At 39.8% G+C, this 15,865-nt stretch overlaps 3 protein-coding genes across 3 annotated transcripts; 2 read left to right on the top strand and 1 right to left on the bottom strand.

Annotated features, from left to right (window-relative positions):
- Positions 1-712: 712 nt before the first annotated feature.
- LOC146475500 (uncharacterized) lies at positions 713-4,251 on the top strand. Its single transcript, XM_085115875.1, has one exon. It carries the CDS (start codon positions 1,170-1,172, stop codon positions 2,163-2,165), a length of 996 nt encoding a protein of 331 aa, XP_084972001.1. The 5' UTR covers positions 713-1,169; the 3' UTR covers positions 2,166-4,251.
- A 28-nt stretch (positions 4,252-4,279) lies between these two features.
- On the top strand, positions 4,280-5,359 carry LOC146475499 (kelch-like protein 40). The gene has a single exon (XM_085115876.1). It carries the CDS (start codon positions 4,382-4,384, stop codon positions 5,288-5,290), a length of 909 nt encoding a protein of 302 aa, XP_084972002.1. The 5' UTR covers positions 4,280-4,381; the 3' UTR covers positions 5,291-5,359.
- A 1,266-nt stretch (positions 5,360-6,625) lies between these two features.
- On the bottom strand, positions 6,626-15,773 carry LOC146475498 (GPI ethanolamine phosphate transferase 2, catalytic subunit-like). Its single transcript, XM_085115888.1, has 8 exons — positions 15,473-15,773; positions 14,806-14,854; positions 14,036-14,245; positions 12,263-12,681; positions 11,089-11,576; positions 9,091-10,246; positions 8,010-8,249; positions 6,626-6,936 (listed from the first exon to the last, which is right to left on the bottom strand). Exons 1-8 carry the CDS (start codon positions 15,760-15,762, stop codon positions 6,693-6,695), a joined length of 3,096 nt encoding a protein of 1,031 aa, XP_084972014.1. The 5' UTR covers positions 15,763-15,773; the 3' UTR covers positions 6,626-6,692.
- Positions 15,774-15,865: the final 92 nt, after the last annotated feature.

Genomic DNA, 15,865 nt, shown 5'->3' with positions numbered 1-15,865 from the left:
CATGTTCAAAGTTGATAACAATGGTGCTGCAATTTATGTTGGAAGGGTCGCGACCGTGCACAATCCTTTGTGTTAGCGTTCACACTGCTCTACTGCGGTAGAATTTCTTAAACGATTCTATTGGCCAGTTGTTCCAACACATTTCAAAAGCTATTGTGGTTTGTTCACCTTCAAGGCCAAAAATGCCCCGCCCCCTCTCCTCCAAAAAAAAACCAATTGACATATATTGACATATACAAAAATCATAACCATGGCACGTTTTCTGCCTTTTGTTTTACTTTTCGCGAAAAGTAAAACAAAAAGCAGAAAACGCGCCTGCGCTTGCAGGCTAAACCGCTGAGTGCCCCTGAAATGTAGAGCGTACTTCAGGCGTCAAGAACTTACAAAAAAGCTTTTCTTTGCAGATTTAAACATTAGGTTTTTTGTGTTTGTCTGAACAACGATACGGTATATTAATTTCTTCAATTGTGCATTAAATTTAAATTTCGTTTAACAATAGTGTTAGTTTTTTTCCACGAATCTGCTGCATATTTAAATTTCGTACAGTCTACGAGTCTGATGACAGTGAAGAAGAAGAATCGATGACGATGATTAAAGCCGGGTTCCTCTTGTTATGGAAAAACGGCCATAAACTGAACACTGAAATAAACGATCTTGAAGACGTATAGTGTTACTGAAACTTTGATCACATTCCATCAGTTATAATCAACGATTGAAGAAAGCTGGTGATCTTCGTGAGGAATAGAACTGAGTGTCAGAAACTTGGCTGGCTGAAAAACGGCCACCGATTGACCAAACGATTTGAATTTTCTAAACTTCGAGATACTGAAGTCGTCATGCGTTTCTCAATGTAGATCTTTGGCGATCATTGGTTTATTCTCATCAAGAACCTATTGCTTTATCATGTATTGACGTTACACTAAAAGCATAATCTCTTGCACCCTGCTAGCTGCAAGGGAGGCTTTTCTCAGTTGTATGTCACCTGGAATGTCACGAAATTTGACGCTGATTCAAGCAGATCAAGTTACCCATTCTGAACACCGAAACAAGCGTGGAAACGCAAAATTAAGAAACTCACGCTGAACTTCTTGTTTATTCGCTAAAAATGTTAGTGGCCCTCAGGCAGCCGTCACACACGATGCACTCTTTGATCAGTGAATGCAGTGCAAATGCGACATAATATTTTATGTTCAGTGACGCGAGTCAAAACTGTTTGCCAGTCGGTTTGCTTTATATTCGTTCGCACCGCACAGTTCCGCCCTCAAATAAGTTTGTTGTTTTCCACGCCAGTTTATTCACTGTTGAAGATAGTCCTCGAAATGGATGTGAGAACTGAGGTTGCACCGCGAGATTTTTCACAACCCTGGAAATTCAGTGATGTCGTTCTTGTCGTGGAAGAAGAGCGATTCCATGTCCATCGATCCGTGCTCGCAATGGCGTCGCCCGTGTTTGAAAAGATGTTTACCTCAGAATTTCAAGAAAAAGACAGCAAAGAAATCCCTCTTCCCGGCAAGTCGTCGACTGAAGTTAAAGAACTGCTTTTGATGATTTATCCTTTCGCGTCAGAGAAGCAAATAACGAAAGAAAATTGTCTCATCCTTGTGAAACTTGCTCACGAGTATCAGATCGACGCCATTGTTCAGAAATGTGAAGATTACATTGTTGCCAAACTGGAGACGAAACCGAAAAATGACGTCCTCGCAGACCTGATATTTGCGCAAACATACAAGTTAGAAAAGTTGAGGAGGGCGAGTGTGTATCAAGCTTATAATCTTAGCCTTGAAGAACTAAAAAAAGACAAAATGTACGATCAAATTCGATCGGAGAATCTAAAAGAAATCATGGAAGGAATTATATATCGCCTTCAATGTACAAGCCAGAAAAGGGAAGAGAAGACATTTGACGTGACAAGAATGAGTAAAATTGTAAGAAAAGAGGCCTTAGAAAAGCTGGATGACATCGTAAGAAATCTCGTTTCCCATGCTCCGTCAAAACAGAATTTTTCTTTTATCGGTTGTAAAGATACAGACAGCTTCATCGATGCGTTGCAGTACGATTATTCCCATAGTTGTAAATGCGGAGCTTCAAAATGTGTAAACCTTGCCGAAACTGCTCGATATTTGCGAGAACTTAAACGGTCGTTGGAGTCCCTTCATACAACTTAGCTACTCAGTGTCTGTCCGTCTCATTCAAGATAGGAAAGAGGTTCAAGAAACTCGACGACATAACTAAATTTGTACCGTGAGCTACACTCTCCTCAGCTAGCAAGCAGGAAAGACCCTGGTCGCCTACAACATTCCGTGACAATGGTTTCAAACAGGATTTCAAGGTGGTCGCTTCTTATCAAACAATTTGGTGACTGTGCTCAGTTGCTTATTAAATGACCCTTTAAATAAATAACCGAGCAATTGTACTTAAGGGTGAGTAATATTCAAGATAAATAGCTATAGCAGACATTAATTACTCTGAAAATCTTTTAGAAAATCATAATTTTGTTACCGCGAGCGCGTCACCCCCCACCCCATTCCGGCGCTTTTGTCGAGTGTAAAAATAGCATATATTATGCAGTTAGCAGTTCTAAATTAACAGTATTACGGAAATGATGCCAGTAGTTTCGACGTCCAATTTTCAGCAATTAAACCGTGCGCTGTTAGTCTATGTGAAAGAGGTTAGGCCCAGGCTGCGGTATAACGCAACATTACACTTGCTTGCGATTGCTTGCAGATAGTCAACAAGTTCTCTATCTTGCTGATCGCTGGGTATTATGCTCCTAATAGAGCAAAAGTCCGAATAATTTAATACGCTCGATTATGTCAGCAGTGCTTCTTTGAGAAACATTGTCGAAATCATACTGTCTTTACTAGGCTGAGATTGTAAATATAAATATTAAAATAAATACTTTATTTAGTATTACAACGTACGAAAGTGTGAAGAACGAAGATGACAGAGAAACAGTGACGTATGTTACTGTTTGAACAGATTAAATATCTTTCTTTAGCCTTCGTTAATCGAAGTCAATAAGAAGGTATTTGACTCAAACAGTAAAATATGTGAATTTCCCCATTACAGTAAAAAAAGACAAATGCCCCATCCATCCATTTTATTGTACAGTTCTCGATTCTTAGTTACACTTAGTTAGCTGTCCCCTATTAGCTGAGGGCTTACCCTCAGCCAGATATTTTTCTGACTCGTTAATGAAGTTTATTCATTCATTCTTGCTATCCGTTGTTTTAATTCATTCCAGGTAAATATTATTGCTTGCGGGCGAAACAATTTGGTAATCGTTTCCTTGTATCAGGAAATTTTCTCACTAACACATCATTCTATTTGAAATGAATTTTATTTAAGTTAACATTTCGTAAGATATAAAGTTTGAACAGAAATATTTTGGCTGAGAAAATTTCATTGAGAGTTTTTTATTCATCATTGGAAAAGAAAATTTCGATAAAACCTGCCAAAATTAAATTTCCAGTCCTTGAACTTAACTAGATAAAGAAGCCGTTAGACGTAAAGACTAGTTGAAGGCACTGTTGAAGGCACTTCCTGTTGTTATGGAAATACAGCCATATAATAAATAAACTATCTTGATCACATAGAGCCAGTTATTTAAACAGAGTCTAACCTAGGACGCGGCTTAAGACAATCAGTGGGCCTCCAAATCTGTTCATAAGTGCACGTGGTTGATTTTGAGTAGATAAATAGTTTTCTAGTCTGGGTTGCAAGCCTTATTATTACCTCGGCAGTAGACAATGTTTAGATATGACTGTTGACAAAACTGAAAACGGTTGAGAACGTGGTTTTGTTAAAAACCGTCTCAATTGTCTTTTAATAACTGACCTATAGTGTCTCTGAACCTTTGGACACGTTCCATCAATTAGTACTAAAAAAGTGTCAGAACGCTAGCTTGGAAAAGACAGTTTGTTGTAGAAATTTCTCTCTGGCTGAAAGCTATAAACATTCTAAAGTTAGATTTCTTTGTCAGACCAGGCATCTAAGTTGAAGAGTGGTGTGACATTGATTTGCATTTTCTCTTTGAAGTTTCTTGTAGTTATAAAAGATGTTTTCAGTAATTAAGGGTAAACGGGATATAAAATATCTTAGTACGACGCGAAATTTCATGCCGATTCAAGCTATCCATGTCAAGTCATATTCCGAAACAAGCATACAAGCGCAAGATTCAGAAATAAAATGCCTTGTTTATAATCTAGAAATGGTCACACAAGTAGCCCTTTGGTCAAGCCGTCATAATGAGTGCAACAAAGAGTGAAACACGAGACGGCTGCACGTAGGCACACAATGCAATCTTTGATCCCTGAATGCGTCTGTTTTAAATTCCATCCGTCCTCAAATAAGTTTGTCGTTTCCCACGCCAGTTTATTCAATGTCGAAACTGCTTTTGGACGTGAGGGAAACTGAATTTGAACCGCAAGATTTTTCAGAACCCTGGAAATTCAGTGATGTTGTTCTCGTCGTGGAAGAAGAGCGACTCCATGTTCATCGAGCCGTGCTTGTATTGTCTTCGCCCGTGTTTGAAAAGATGTTTACCTCAGAATTCCTAGAAAAAGACAGCAACGAAATTCCTCTTCCCGGCAAGTCGTCGACTGAAATTAAAGAATTACTTTTGTTGATTTATCCTCCAACCTCAGAGAAGCAAATAACGGAGAAAAACTGTTACTTCCTTGTAAAGCTTGCTCACGAGTATCAGATGGACGCCATTGTTAAGAAATGTGAAGACTTTATTGCTGCCAGACTGAGATGGCGGAATCCGACAGATGGTATCCTCGCAGACCTGGTATTTGCGCAAACATATAAGTTAGAGAGACTCAGGCAAGCGAGTGTTTTTCACGCTCATGATCTTGGTCTGGAAGAATTGAAGCAAGACAGAATGTACGATCAAATCCAAATAGAGAATCTGAAAGAAATCATGGAAGGTATTATAAGGCGACTGCAGGGAGAATTGAAAGAATGTCGGCGAATAAATAAAGAAAATAGAAACAAGAGTGATGATGTAAAACGCAAAATAGAGTCCGCTTTAGAAGACGTATTCATGCTCGTTGAAACGCTGTGTGAACATGTTGTGAACAAGAAACGCAAGCACTTTCAAAACCTCGGTTACCGGCCTGGTACAGAAGTTCGCATTGCGGTATTACGAATGGACGACGATAAAGATTTTGATAGCAACAATAGACGGCATGGGCAATGCTCCAGTCTTTATCCAGCTGCTAATTATTTGAATTCACTCAAAGAAAAGCTAGAGTCCCTGACTGAAAAAGAATGCAACTGTTTCTGAACTCTCGCCCCTCGTGAAGTAATTCAAGGAAAGCTTGGGACGCCTTACATTCGGCCAAATGTTCCGGACTGAAGTTTTCTACCGAAACCAATCTCGTACCCAGAGTCTTCAGGCCTTTTGGTCAGCGGGGCAACGCCGGGAAGACTCTGGGGACATCGAATTTCATTACCGCAGGATTTCTGCGGTAAAACAAGGGAAACCGTTACGGAACAGCCAATCAAAAAAATTGAATTTTTTCGATGTCCCCAGAGTCTTCCCGGCGTTGCCCCGCTGACCAAAAAGCCTGAAGACTCTGGGTACGAGATTGTACCGAAACTGAAACAACACAACCAACTTACGTCGCAGAAACTGGGCCCGAGTAAGAATGGCCGAATGGAACGGTGTTTTCCGGTTATTCCGATTTTCCGTAATGTTTTAAAATAGGACAACCTCGCAAGGTATACCCAAAGTTCCGAAATTTTATTCCGTCTTCTGGACTTCCACGAACACGGACTTTGAGAAAGTCTATTACTAAGTTCTGCTTTTAATTCTTCTTTTATTTATTGATGTATTTAGAATGTCAGTCATTAATTGATCATGTATGTTTTTTTATATTTTTCTCGGCATATTGTATGTACTGTATTGCTAGGGTCCTAATCAGCTTCATCAACCCGAGTTGAAATAAAGTTACTTACTTACTTACTTTCCCCGCATAGTTTTAAACCGCACTAAAATGCCTGTATTAGTAGGCACCACCCATAGGAAACCCGAGTATCTCAAGATGCGCAGAATGTATGCGCAGTAGCAAAAGTAGGCACCGTCTGTGAAATATAGTGTTATCATTCACGTGACTACCGGCCATATTGGTTTACAGAAACAAAAGAAAGTATTTGCATAAAAATACAGTTCAATTCTCAGAGGTTTAGTTTGGGACACCAACATGGCCGCCATTGCTTTGTTTTGGGACACCAACATGGCCGCCGTGACGTCATGTGAAAACACTCTATACAAACCTCCTTATTAATTTGCGATAGTGTTTCCTACAAACTAACCCCCTGTTTTTTTCCGCCTTGTAAAGCCAGTTCAACGTTTTAGCTCTCAAAATTGTTAAAAATCGAATTTTTGACAATGAATATTGTGCGCGTAAAATAGTTTTTCCAGCTCGAAATGCGTTGGGGATTTTTGAGAAATATTCCCTTGCAGGGCTGAAATCTTAGCCACCCCAACCGGTCTGAAATTTGCCATGTACTCGGGCCCTTAAATCACTGACAGCTATAATGTGACTAACAAAGCCTTTTCTTTCTCCCTTTTTTATTGTGGGTTTCTCCTTAAGTGCTCAATACCAGTATAAAACACTTTAATTAGCCAACATTTTTTATTCTAGAGATTAAGGACGACAAACAAATTCGTGAGAAGGTACTTTTCATTCTTTCTTCTCGAGGCCAAATCGTTTCGTTCTTACAACAAAATGCATCAAACAAAGAACAGATACAACGGAAAAAGAACACAACAAAGTTTTCGCCGTTTCGTACAACAGCTTGGGCGAGAAGACACTCCAAACAAACAGGTGATACCGCTGACCAAATACCAGTGTACAGTAGACGCAGAGAACTAGAACTTGACAGAGGGTGATGACGTAACACGCTTGGCAAAGAGAATTCTGCAACCTGCAGAGAACAATTGATTGCAAGTACAGTAAAGTTAAGATTCACATTTGCGCATTTGATCGTTTAAAATTGCGCCACCGGTTTTTAACCCAACAAACGTTGTTGTGGCAATGTACTGCAATACAGTTCTTAAACAACAACAAACAACAACACTATATTAAAAACAGAGAGTTACAAGGTATATACCTACCTGTTCTTAATCCACCTCACCGCAGAAGATGGCGAATGGTACATCTACCTATAATTCTTAGCTCATAAAAACGCAGAGAAAATTTCTAAAACCTTCAAACTTAGCATACACAATGTTGTTTGTACAAGGACGAATTTCGCAATGTTTTTCTATGTCCCTTTTGGCTGTATTAGATTCTAAAGGTGTTGTGGTAAAACGTACAGCGGCCACGTTTTTCCGTACGCTGGTTAGTCTTCCCCTAACTTCCCCTCAAGGGCGATTTACACGGTACGACTGTCGTGTACGTCACAAAAAAATGTCGTACGACAATCGTAGGTATAGGCAATGTTCAGTGACGAGAGTTGTGAGCGATTTTTTGCATGACGCGAGCAGCGCGCGCTCTAGAAATCGCATGTGTCAGTCTTAAGTTGTACCGTCTAAATCGGCCTTAAGTATAAGAGCTTTCCAAGACTAATTAATTTGCAAACCTCATAAGATGGAAAAACCAATGCTGATTTACAATAATGATCAGAGAATGCAAGAAAATGCAAAATAAATTAAGGACGACGTTCATTTGAAACAAACCAAACTTGCTGCGAGGACAAGGATGCCTAACAGTAGGACTATTGCAAGATCAATCGAGTTGAGTGGTTAAAAAAAAATGTATTCTAAAGGGGCTGCAGTGGGTGGGACTTGTGGCGGAAATAATCTCTTGCATGATAAGTCGATAACCGTCTGCACATGCGTACTTCATCTGCATCTTTCAAGAAAGCGGACGCCCTCTTTGCAAGGCTCATGTAGCTCATGTGTCCTAGTTGCGGCTGACACTTTGTCATTTTTGGGTTCTTATATAAATTGAGATGACTTGTACTCGATAGCACGATGTTCGTCGCATTTCTCTCACCTTGTAACATCCCTAGTATATCGGACGATGGACAAAACTCCAGCTGTGAGCCACAGACAAGGTCCACAGTAAGTGGCTATATATGTGAGGGGGATCATAATACCAGGGACAAAATCCTCTAACCCCACATAGCCCGCAGAGATGTCGACCGAGGCCAGGCTGTTGGAGTTCCCCAGAAAAAAGTACATAGCATGGCCCATCCACAAGGAACTGAGAATGACGATCCATGGCTTGTCCTCGCTTTAATGAAAACAAAGTAAGAGGAATGATGGTTATATACAGGAGCCTTTGAGCTCCTCAAACTCGTTAATAATTCATCTGATTCATAAAGAGAAAACAAAGGAAATCACTCTCGTGAAGGAGGTTTGGAAATCTTAATTGGTCGGGAAGACGCACTCAGAACGCCTCGTGCAAACGAGTTCAATCCCCAACCCTCCGACGGTCACTCCACGTCTGGAATAGAGTACCATACGTTTATCCGACCCGTGAACAATAAATTCCATAAGAACAGGACAGGCTCCCTTCCAATCGGGAACTCTCATTTTTTTTTCTAATCAGGCATAACGTTCTTTATGAAACCACTTGTAAATGCAGCTTAGCGCCACGTTTATAGGCGGATTATTTAACAAATTAAGAGATCGCGATTTCTTGAGACTGCGAGAAATCCGTTTTTCTCTCGGGGGTGATCGAGTATAAGCAAACACGCGAGTACAAAATGTGATATGTATCACCATTTACAGTTATATTTATGTGTTCGATATATTTGTACGTAATTAATGACCCGCCTTGTAATTCAGTTTATACTTCAAAAAGGTTGAATAAACGATTATTATTATTACAAAATGCCCTTCCATGCGGGAAATCCTCGCGTGTGAGAAGGAAAGTCGGGTTTCCTAACGGCAGTGAGACTTGCGCATGCGATCCGCGCGCGATCATCTGTTCAGCTTCAAGTTCGTCCCCAGACACCACGCGCGTCTTGGTGCTGACCAAAAGGAACGCAGCCTCTGGGAACGAGATTGGTTCAGCTTAAGCTCAACTACAGCCATGAAAAAGGGACTTTATAATGGACTATTATGCCTACCTTTTCCAGAATATTTTGCTCATAATATGCTCTTGAATAACAAAGTCAGCAAGGAGTACAGCGTTATGAGGTCGCTGTACAATAACTTCCAGAAGCAAGAAACCCGAGAAAAATCCTTCAAGCGATCCACAAACCTCATGAATATATTCCTTGAAAAGCTGTCTCTTGTCGATGCTTCTGTTTATCTTGCACAAACGAAAAGCATTCCATACCACCATGGTTGCCACGCAACAGTAAGTAGAACGCGCCTCGCTGATCCCTTTTGTGATTTGCTCATTTGGTAGCCATGGTAGCTGTAGACTCCCCGTGACCGTGCGATAGAGGTGCGCATGCGCAATACCAATGATAAACACAATGGAAGTAAGAATATCCTGACGATGGTAGCGAAAGCATAAAATGACCAATAGTGAGATGACATAAGTCATGGATAGCGCTGTCTTGTTTTCTGGTTTAACCAGCCAATCTCCAATATCAGCCCTGTCTGCCCATTTTATCCCAGTTTGATTCCAAGCTCTAGACAATCTTCCTAAGGCTAAAAGAACTACAACAAAAAAGCAATTCCACAAGACTCCATATTTACATGTAACTCTCTGTGCTGCTTCCCTTGAAAAATACGCTTTTGTGCTTGAAAGCGATTTTACGTTTTCTTCTTTCGTTGTAGAAAGACTATCTAAGTTTACATCTGTGAAAGTGTCAGGAATTTCTGCGTTCCTGAAATCTTTGCCAAGATCAAATGTTTTATCATTTCTATATCTCCGGGAGTTTTGGTCCTCCAAGCTTTCCGACTGAACAGCATTTTGCCCGCTTACTCCTGAATCGTTGCGTTTCTTTCTCACGCAAAATATTGCACTCTTCTCGCAGAAAATTATTATGAACAATGTCGATGTAAAAAAGTACCACGTTTGATGTTCCTCTTCTACGAAACTACTTGACAGAAGGCTGAATGCGTGAATCAAAACGCCTACTGCGAGAAAGATGTGTGTTCTTCTTTGGAAAAGCGAAGAAAAGCTTGATAAAAGAGACGATAGGGAAGAAATAATCGGAGAAGAGTAAAACATTATGACCGATGTAACTGTAATTCCTGTCTGCATGGCAAACACTGTTGTGTAAAGAAACGATTCAACACTGTACGCGGAACACAGAATGTCACTTCCACCTGAAAACAAAAGGCATGAAAAAATATTAATCGCAATCCTTTAGTTAAAGGTTTGAAGTTAGGGATAATTTTGTCTGGTGTGCTTGTCAGAGTGAGAGGCCTAAAAACAACGCTTTGAGAAGGAACGTTACGTTCGGGCGTTACTGAATTGTAGTGAAAAAGCAGTACGCCGGATGTTTGTCACAATAGCCTTGTTTAATTGCTTTAGCTCCTACAGGTCTCCTGTAGCTCAGTGGTAGAGCACCCGAACTAGTAATCGAAAGGTCTTAGGTTCGACTCCTGATAGGAGTACTCGGATTTTCTTTTTTTCAAGTATGCCTGTCACATACTGAATAATACATGTTATGAAACAAGTAGGGATTTCATGTAACACTGACTTTACTGGAAAGGTTACTAACATCTTTCCATTTTACTGCACACTTTCAACGCGACATTTTCAAAACGTTATAGCCTTTGAAAAGAAGAGAAGCGCCTAAGCAAGCGTAAAAACTCCAGTTTCTTCTTTTTCCTGTAAAATACACAAGAAAAAAGTGGCATAAAAGTCGTCGTTTTGTGCAAAACAACTCAACCGCCAAAAGCTTTCATTTTTTTCCAAAATTTTGAAAATTGGAACGGAAGAACGCGCGACGACCTGACGCAAAAAGCCAACACTCGCGAGGATACCTCGCTCGTGAAATTCGAAAAACCACTACTTCCCACCATCTCCAGTCCCATTCTACGCGTTACTGTTCTTTCAGAATTTTGTGCTTATGTTGTGAACGTTTGTGTCACGAACCAAGTGAAGCAAACTGGAGATTATTTTGAAGTCTTAGATTTTCATTTATTTATTTGTTTTCTCTTACCAACCACTGTACTGGAACAAGCTGACAGATGAAGAACTGCGACCACTAAAACAGCGCCACTTATAACAAAAACACTGGTCACAGACACGTCCAGAAAATCTTCCTCCTTCTTTTTATTTGAAAGTCGAAACAAGCCACCGGCAATCCAGTACAGTGTTTGAACAAGAATAGCTATACCATAGATCATTGCATGCAGATCATAGCTTGAAAGCGAGGCAGTCATGAGACTACTCATTTTCTCAAGTGCCACGATGTACTGCTTAACGACCTTCCCTGCCATGGTCTCCAGGTTTTTAATATTTTGATTGGCTGCTGATTTCGACCAATCAGAATGCAGCTTATAAGCATGTTGGGGTTCCCACATACTGTCAACCAAGTGTCCATTTGCAGTGAGTGTCTTAGATAGCTGATGGGTGTTGAGCTGTAAAGCTCTAAGCTTCTCCCTTGATGAATGAAAGCTGAAGAGGCTTGGAATGGCAATGCCTATACTGTGAAGACAACAAAATATGAGAAAGAAAATATGAAATTTAACAAAGAAAGAAAGCCAGCCTTGCAAAAACCCTGTGCTACAACTTTGAGTCTGTGGACAAAATCCAAAAGTTTGCCATTGAAATGAAAATTATTTGAGCAGGGACTTTATTGTGGTGTTGTTTGTGCTGCTGGACAAGGTGGTTAATTCTAATGTTTGAATCTATCAGAATGGATGAGAGCATTAAAATAAAAGGTATTAGGGAGCTTTAGCAAAAGATGACGACGACTGGAACAAGAATGTCAAAAAAGCAAGAATAATAAAAGCTTAACAACCAAAACAACAACTCTACACGTGCATTACACTTCTTGTTACATTTCTTTGCCGTCACTGCACGACTAGGATGTGAAATTTCCTGATGGGACGTTTTATGGAGAACATAAACTCACCACGACAAATTTTTCATACACTTTCTAAGCTTGGGTGCGGTCTCCAAGAATTCAACTCCAGGAAAATTTCACCTACATTTGACACTTAAAGCAAGTTGGAATAATTGTGACGATGATTGAAAAGACGTGAATTCATTTTCATAGTGACATTTTCATTGCCGTTGCTGTGCCGTCGTTGTTGCTAAAGCTCCCTATTGTACTTTTGTCTTCATAGATCAGTGAACAGTGTAAAAAGGAAGCTTGCTTCACACTTTACCTATTCTGAGGTATTGGAAGCCCCAGAAGAAGACTCAAGGTTGGTACTAAGTCAATTTGCTGCACTTGTTTCTTGGAAAATACCTCCCCTCCACCATGTTCAAATAACGGGCTCATAAACACAAGGGGTGTGCTCGTCTCTGCAGATGAAGCACCACCATGACTCCCTGCATCACTCATTCCATGGTCGCCACAGAGCACCAGCAAAGAAGGGGCCTCACTCTCTTGATTCCATCTCAGCATTGCACTGTAGATAGTCCTTACAATATGGTCCATCTCTAGAAGTTTAGGTCCCACTAGGGGACTTGATGGCCCTGCAATATGCCCTATATGGTCAAGGCCCAGATAGTGAAGAATCATTACGTCCCAATCACTGCTCCCTAGCTCTTTATCAATGTGCCTTGTGACATTGTTATCAACCTAAAAAGCAACAATTTGAAAAGTAGCTGGTTATTTAAAGTGCACCTAACCCCCAAATTTTTTTTCACTTAAATAAATCTTTGTACCTGTTCGAAACGCATTGAGCCTTTTTGCACCTTTTTTTCAACCAAATCTTGACTTTTTATAGACTGTAAAAGGTTTTGAAATCTAGCCATCATCTGTCCTATGACCGACCTAGTAAGAGGCATGGGTCTATTCCTTACATGACTTCACAAACTGCTTTGCATGCATTTTCACAAAGACTTAATACAATGCAAATCAGTTTGTGACGTCAAGTAAGGAATATACCCATGCCCCTTACTAGCTCGGTCGTGGGACAGATGATGGCTAGATTTTGTAACTTTTACAGCCTTTAAAAAGTCAACATTTGGTTGAAAAAGGCACCAAATAGCGCAATATCTTTCGAACAGGTGCAAAGATTTATTTAAGAGAAAAAAAAAATTGGGGGTTAGGTGCACTTTAATATTCCCTAGGGTTGGTACTCCATGGAATTTTGGTGGGGTAGGGCTAACCTAGTTTTCCAAACCCTGACCCTATTTGAGACCACAAATACGTCATTTTATAGCTGTGACATCAACACAGGGTTGCTGCTTTCACGGCTTCTCTATTCCTTAGTTAATAGTTGTTTTATTCAAATATTAAACATTCCCATTCCTAATTTCATCCACACAGTTTTCTTCCTCTTCACACGGAAAACAACTGAGGAATAGAGAAACTGCTCCTGTATTGACATCATAACCCTACTATCCTCAGTCTCCCATCTTGTGTGGTACTGTACCCAACCAGAACTAAAATATTTGATGATTTTATATGCCTCAAATGCAGTGAAGAAAAATTGATAGGGAAATGTTTTATTTGATTTTCATACAAGAACAACATGAAGATTTGATTAAGCAATAATTTTAATTTTATCCTTTAATAGTTGTAAGACTGGCCTGCCTAGATTAGCTCTCACTACCTGCAGGCCAGTCTATTTTGCTTCTTTTTTCCTTGCTGGATTTTTTAAGAAATTTAGAGACAAATAAAAAAATTCTGTAACATACACTTTAATCCTTTAGCCCTAACAGTGATCAGCATCAAATGTCTCCTTGTAATGTCAATTCTTATTCAACCCCTGAGGTCATGAGAATTAAGGATATGATCACCCAAGGTGAATTTTCTTAATATTTTAAAAACGTCTCCCAGTACTTTTATAAGAAAAGTATGGGGACAAGATAGGAGAATTTGTTTTTTGATATTAGGGGTTAAAGGTTAAGGTAAGATAAGAGTGTACCCCCACCCCATTGGGGTAGAGGTACACCATTATTTATGATTGCCCTCTTTATTGTCACACCTCAGTATAATCAGTAACAAAGAATGAAGTTGTTCCATCTGTTCGAGTAAAGTGTTCTGGAAAAAGCTTTATCCAAGTATCGTCACCATAGAAAACAAGCTTCTTATCTGCAAACTTCATCTGACTAATCAAGTTGTCCTCTTGTAAGAATTTTGAGTCTGCGTTGAAGACTACATCAACAAATCCTGGTATCCCTCCTGTGGTAAGTGCCTACAAGACAGAGAACTTCAGTTGATTCGTTTAAAGCAGCCAGCTTGAAAACTTGGGAAGACAGGGGAGGACTACTTGCATTTTGAAGTGATTGGGAGAAATCCAGTACCTCAAAATTCCGATACATAGAAAACTAACCCCTGCCCCCCACTCCCCCCCCCCCCCAAAAAAAAAAAAATGCTAATACCTCCACAAATCCTACCAGAAACTTAATAATGCCTTTGCAAATTCAGTCAGTAAGTTACAATACCGGTAAATTATTATTATTTATAAATACAATAAGCAGTATGACCATCCATTCTCACAGTCAACTTTTATAATTTATTTCACTCAGTTCCAGTCCCACATGTCCATTATTCATTATCATCATCATCATCATCATCATCTTTATTTAAAAACACGGTAAATACATCAGGCATTACCAATTTAATATAAAAGCTACAACTTATCTGACGAGAGACTATGTATACAGATTAATCTTCCATAATTTAAAATATTATTTGCTAACTATTAAAGAAAAGTAAACTAAATTAAAGCCTGTTTTTCTTATGGCTACTCACCTTTATTCTTGGCATGGTAACTGTTGGTGGGTGTGCCTTTGCCAAAAAGCTATCAAAATAAAATTGATGTAACATCATGCAGGGAATCTACAAATTATGAGTGACATTTTTTAAGTACTCAAGCTACAAGTGTAGCATGTGGCACATCAACATGTATTTTGTTAATACAACTCCAACTACTCGAAAATTTTTTAGTTGAGTCTCTCACTCCCCCAATTCAATATTGCACCACTGAAAAGGCCATTGGTTGTGAGTTATAAAGACAAGAATTGGTTGTGATGGCAGTGGATGTCTACTGCTGTCAAAGGGGAGGGGGGGGGGTAGGAGGGGGAGAGGGGGAGGGTCACAAGAAAGAAGCAAATGCAAGACATCATGTCATACCATTGGGGGTGGGGGGTGGGGAAGTTGAGGTACTGAGAGGGGGCCCGTTGATGATTATAACTAAGAACTGAGATATTACACAGCAAGACAAATGGAGCAAAACCAAATCAACAAAATAATTGCTAGAATTTTGTTTCCATTCCTTTGGTTTCTTGTCTTCTTTTTCTTTTTTGGGGGGGAGGGGTGGGGTGGTAGAGGTGGATCTGTTTACAATTTTATAGAACTGTTAGCCCATGATGCAAGGCGGTATAGCAGTTTTACATAAAACTAGAGGAAGTTCTGTTACCTGAGTGTCTTGTTCTTTTGGATTATGTCTTGTGTAAAAGGCATTAGGGATTGTTCATTGAAGACGAAATCTGCCCTCAAAGCATCAATCAACATTATTACCACTCGGCCAAACTTTGGCGACAGAGGATCCCCTGGTTTATCCACTGATGGCTCCGGTGGGAGGTTCTCGTTCGTTGCCCTTCCTTGTATAGCTTTCTTTAAAGGGAAGAACCCTCTCAGAAACAGCGTAAGGCCCACGCTTTGACAAAATAGGAGAAGGACTAAGAAAATGCTGTGACCAAAGGACATCTTGATCCACGATTAAAAAGTTTGCTGTCCTGAAAACTATGAAAAAAAGTGTGTTGAGAAGTTATCCTATACAAAAAATATTTTTCTCAAGATCAGAAATCAT

Source organism: Pavona decussata, unplaced genomic scaffold (genome assembly GCF_977016875.1).
Source record: "Pavona decussata unplaced genomic scaffold, jaPavDecu1.1 SCAFFOLD_84, whole genome shotgun sequence".
Lineage (NCBI taxonomy): Eukaryota > Metazoa > Cnidaria > Anthozoa > Scleractinia > Agariciidae > Pavona > Pavona decussata.
This window is presented reverse-complemented; position numbering and strand designations above follow the sequence as displayed.

Excerpts from the sequence above, each read along its gene's own strand:
- LOC146475498 (XM_085115888.1), bottom strand. The coding sequence starts at position 15,762 with ATGTCCTTTGGTCACAGCATTTTCTTAGTCCTTCTCCTATTTTGTCAA. Across the intron at positions 10,247-11,088 it reads TTGTTCCAGTACAGTGGTTG|GTGGAAGTGACATTCTGTGT; the intron begins GTAAGAGAAAAC and ends TTTTGTTTTCAG. Across the intron at positions 6,937-8,009 it reads TATACTAGGGATGTTACAAG|GTTGCAGAATTCTCTTTGCC; the intron begins GTGAGAGAAATG and ends TGTTCTCTGCAG.
- LOC146475499 (XM_085115876.1), top strand. The coding sequence starts at position 4,382 with ATGTCGAAACTGCTTTTGGACGTGAGGGAAACTGAATTTGAACCGCAA.
- LOC146475500 (XM_085115875.1), top strand. The coding sequence starts at position 1,170 with ATGCGACATAATATTTTATGTTCAGTGACGCGAGTCAAAACTGTTTGC.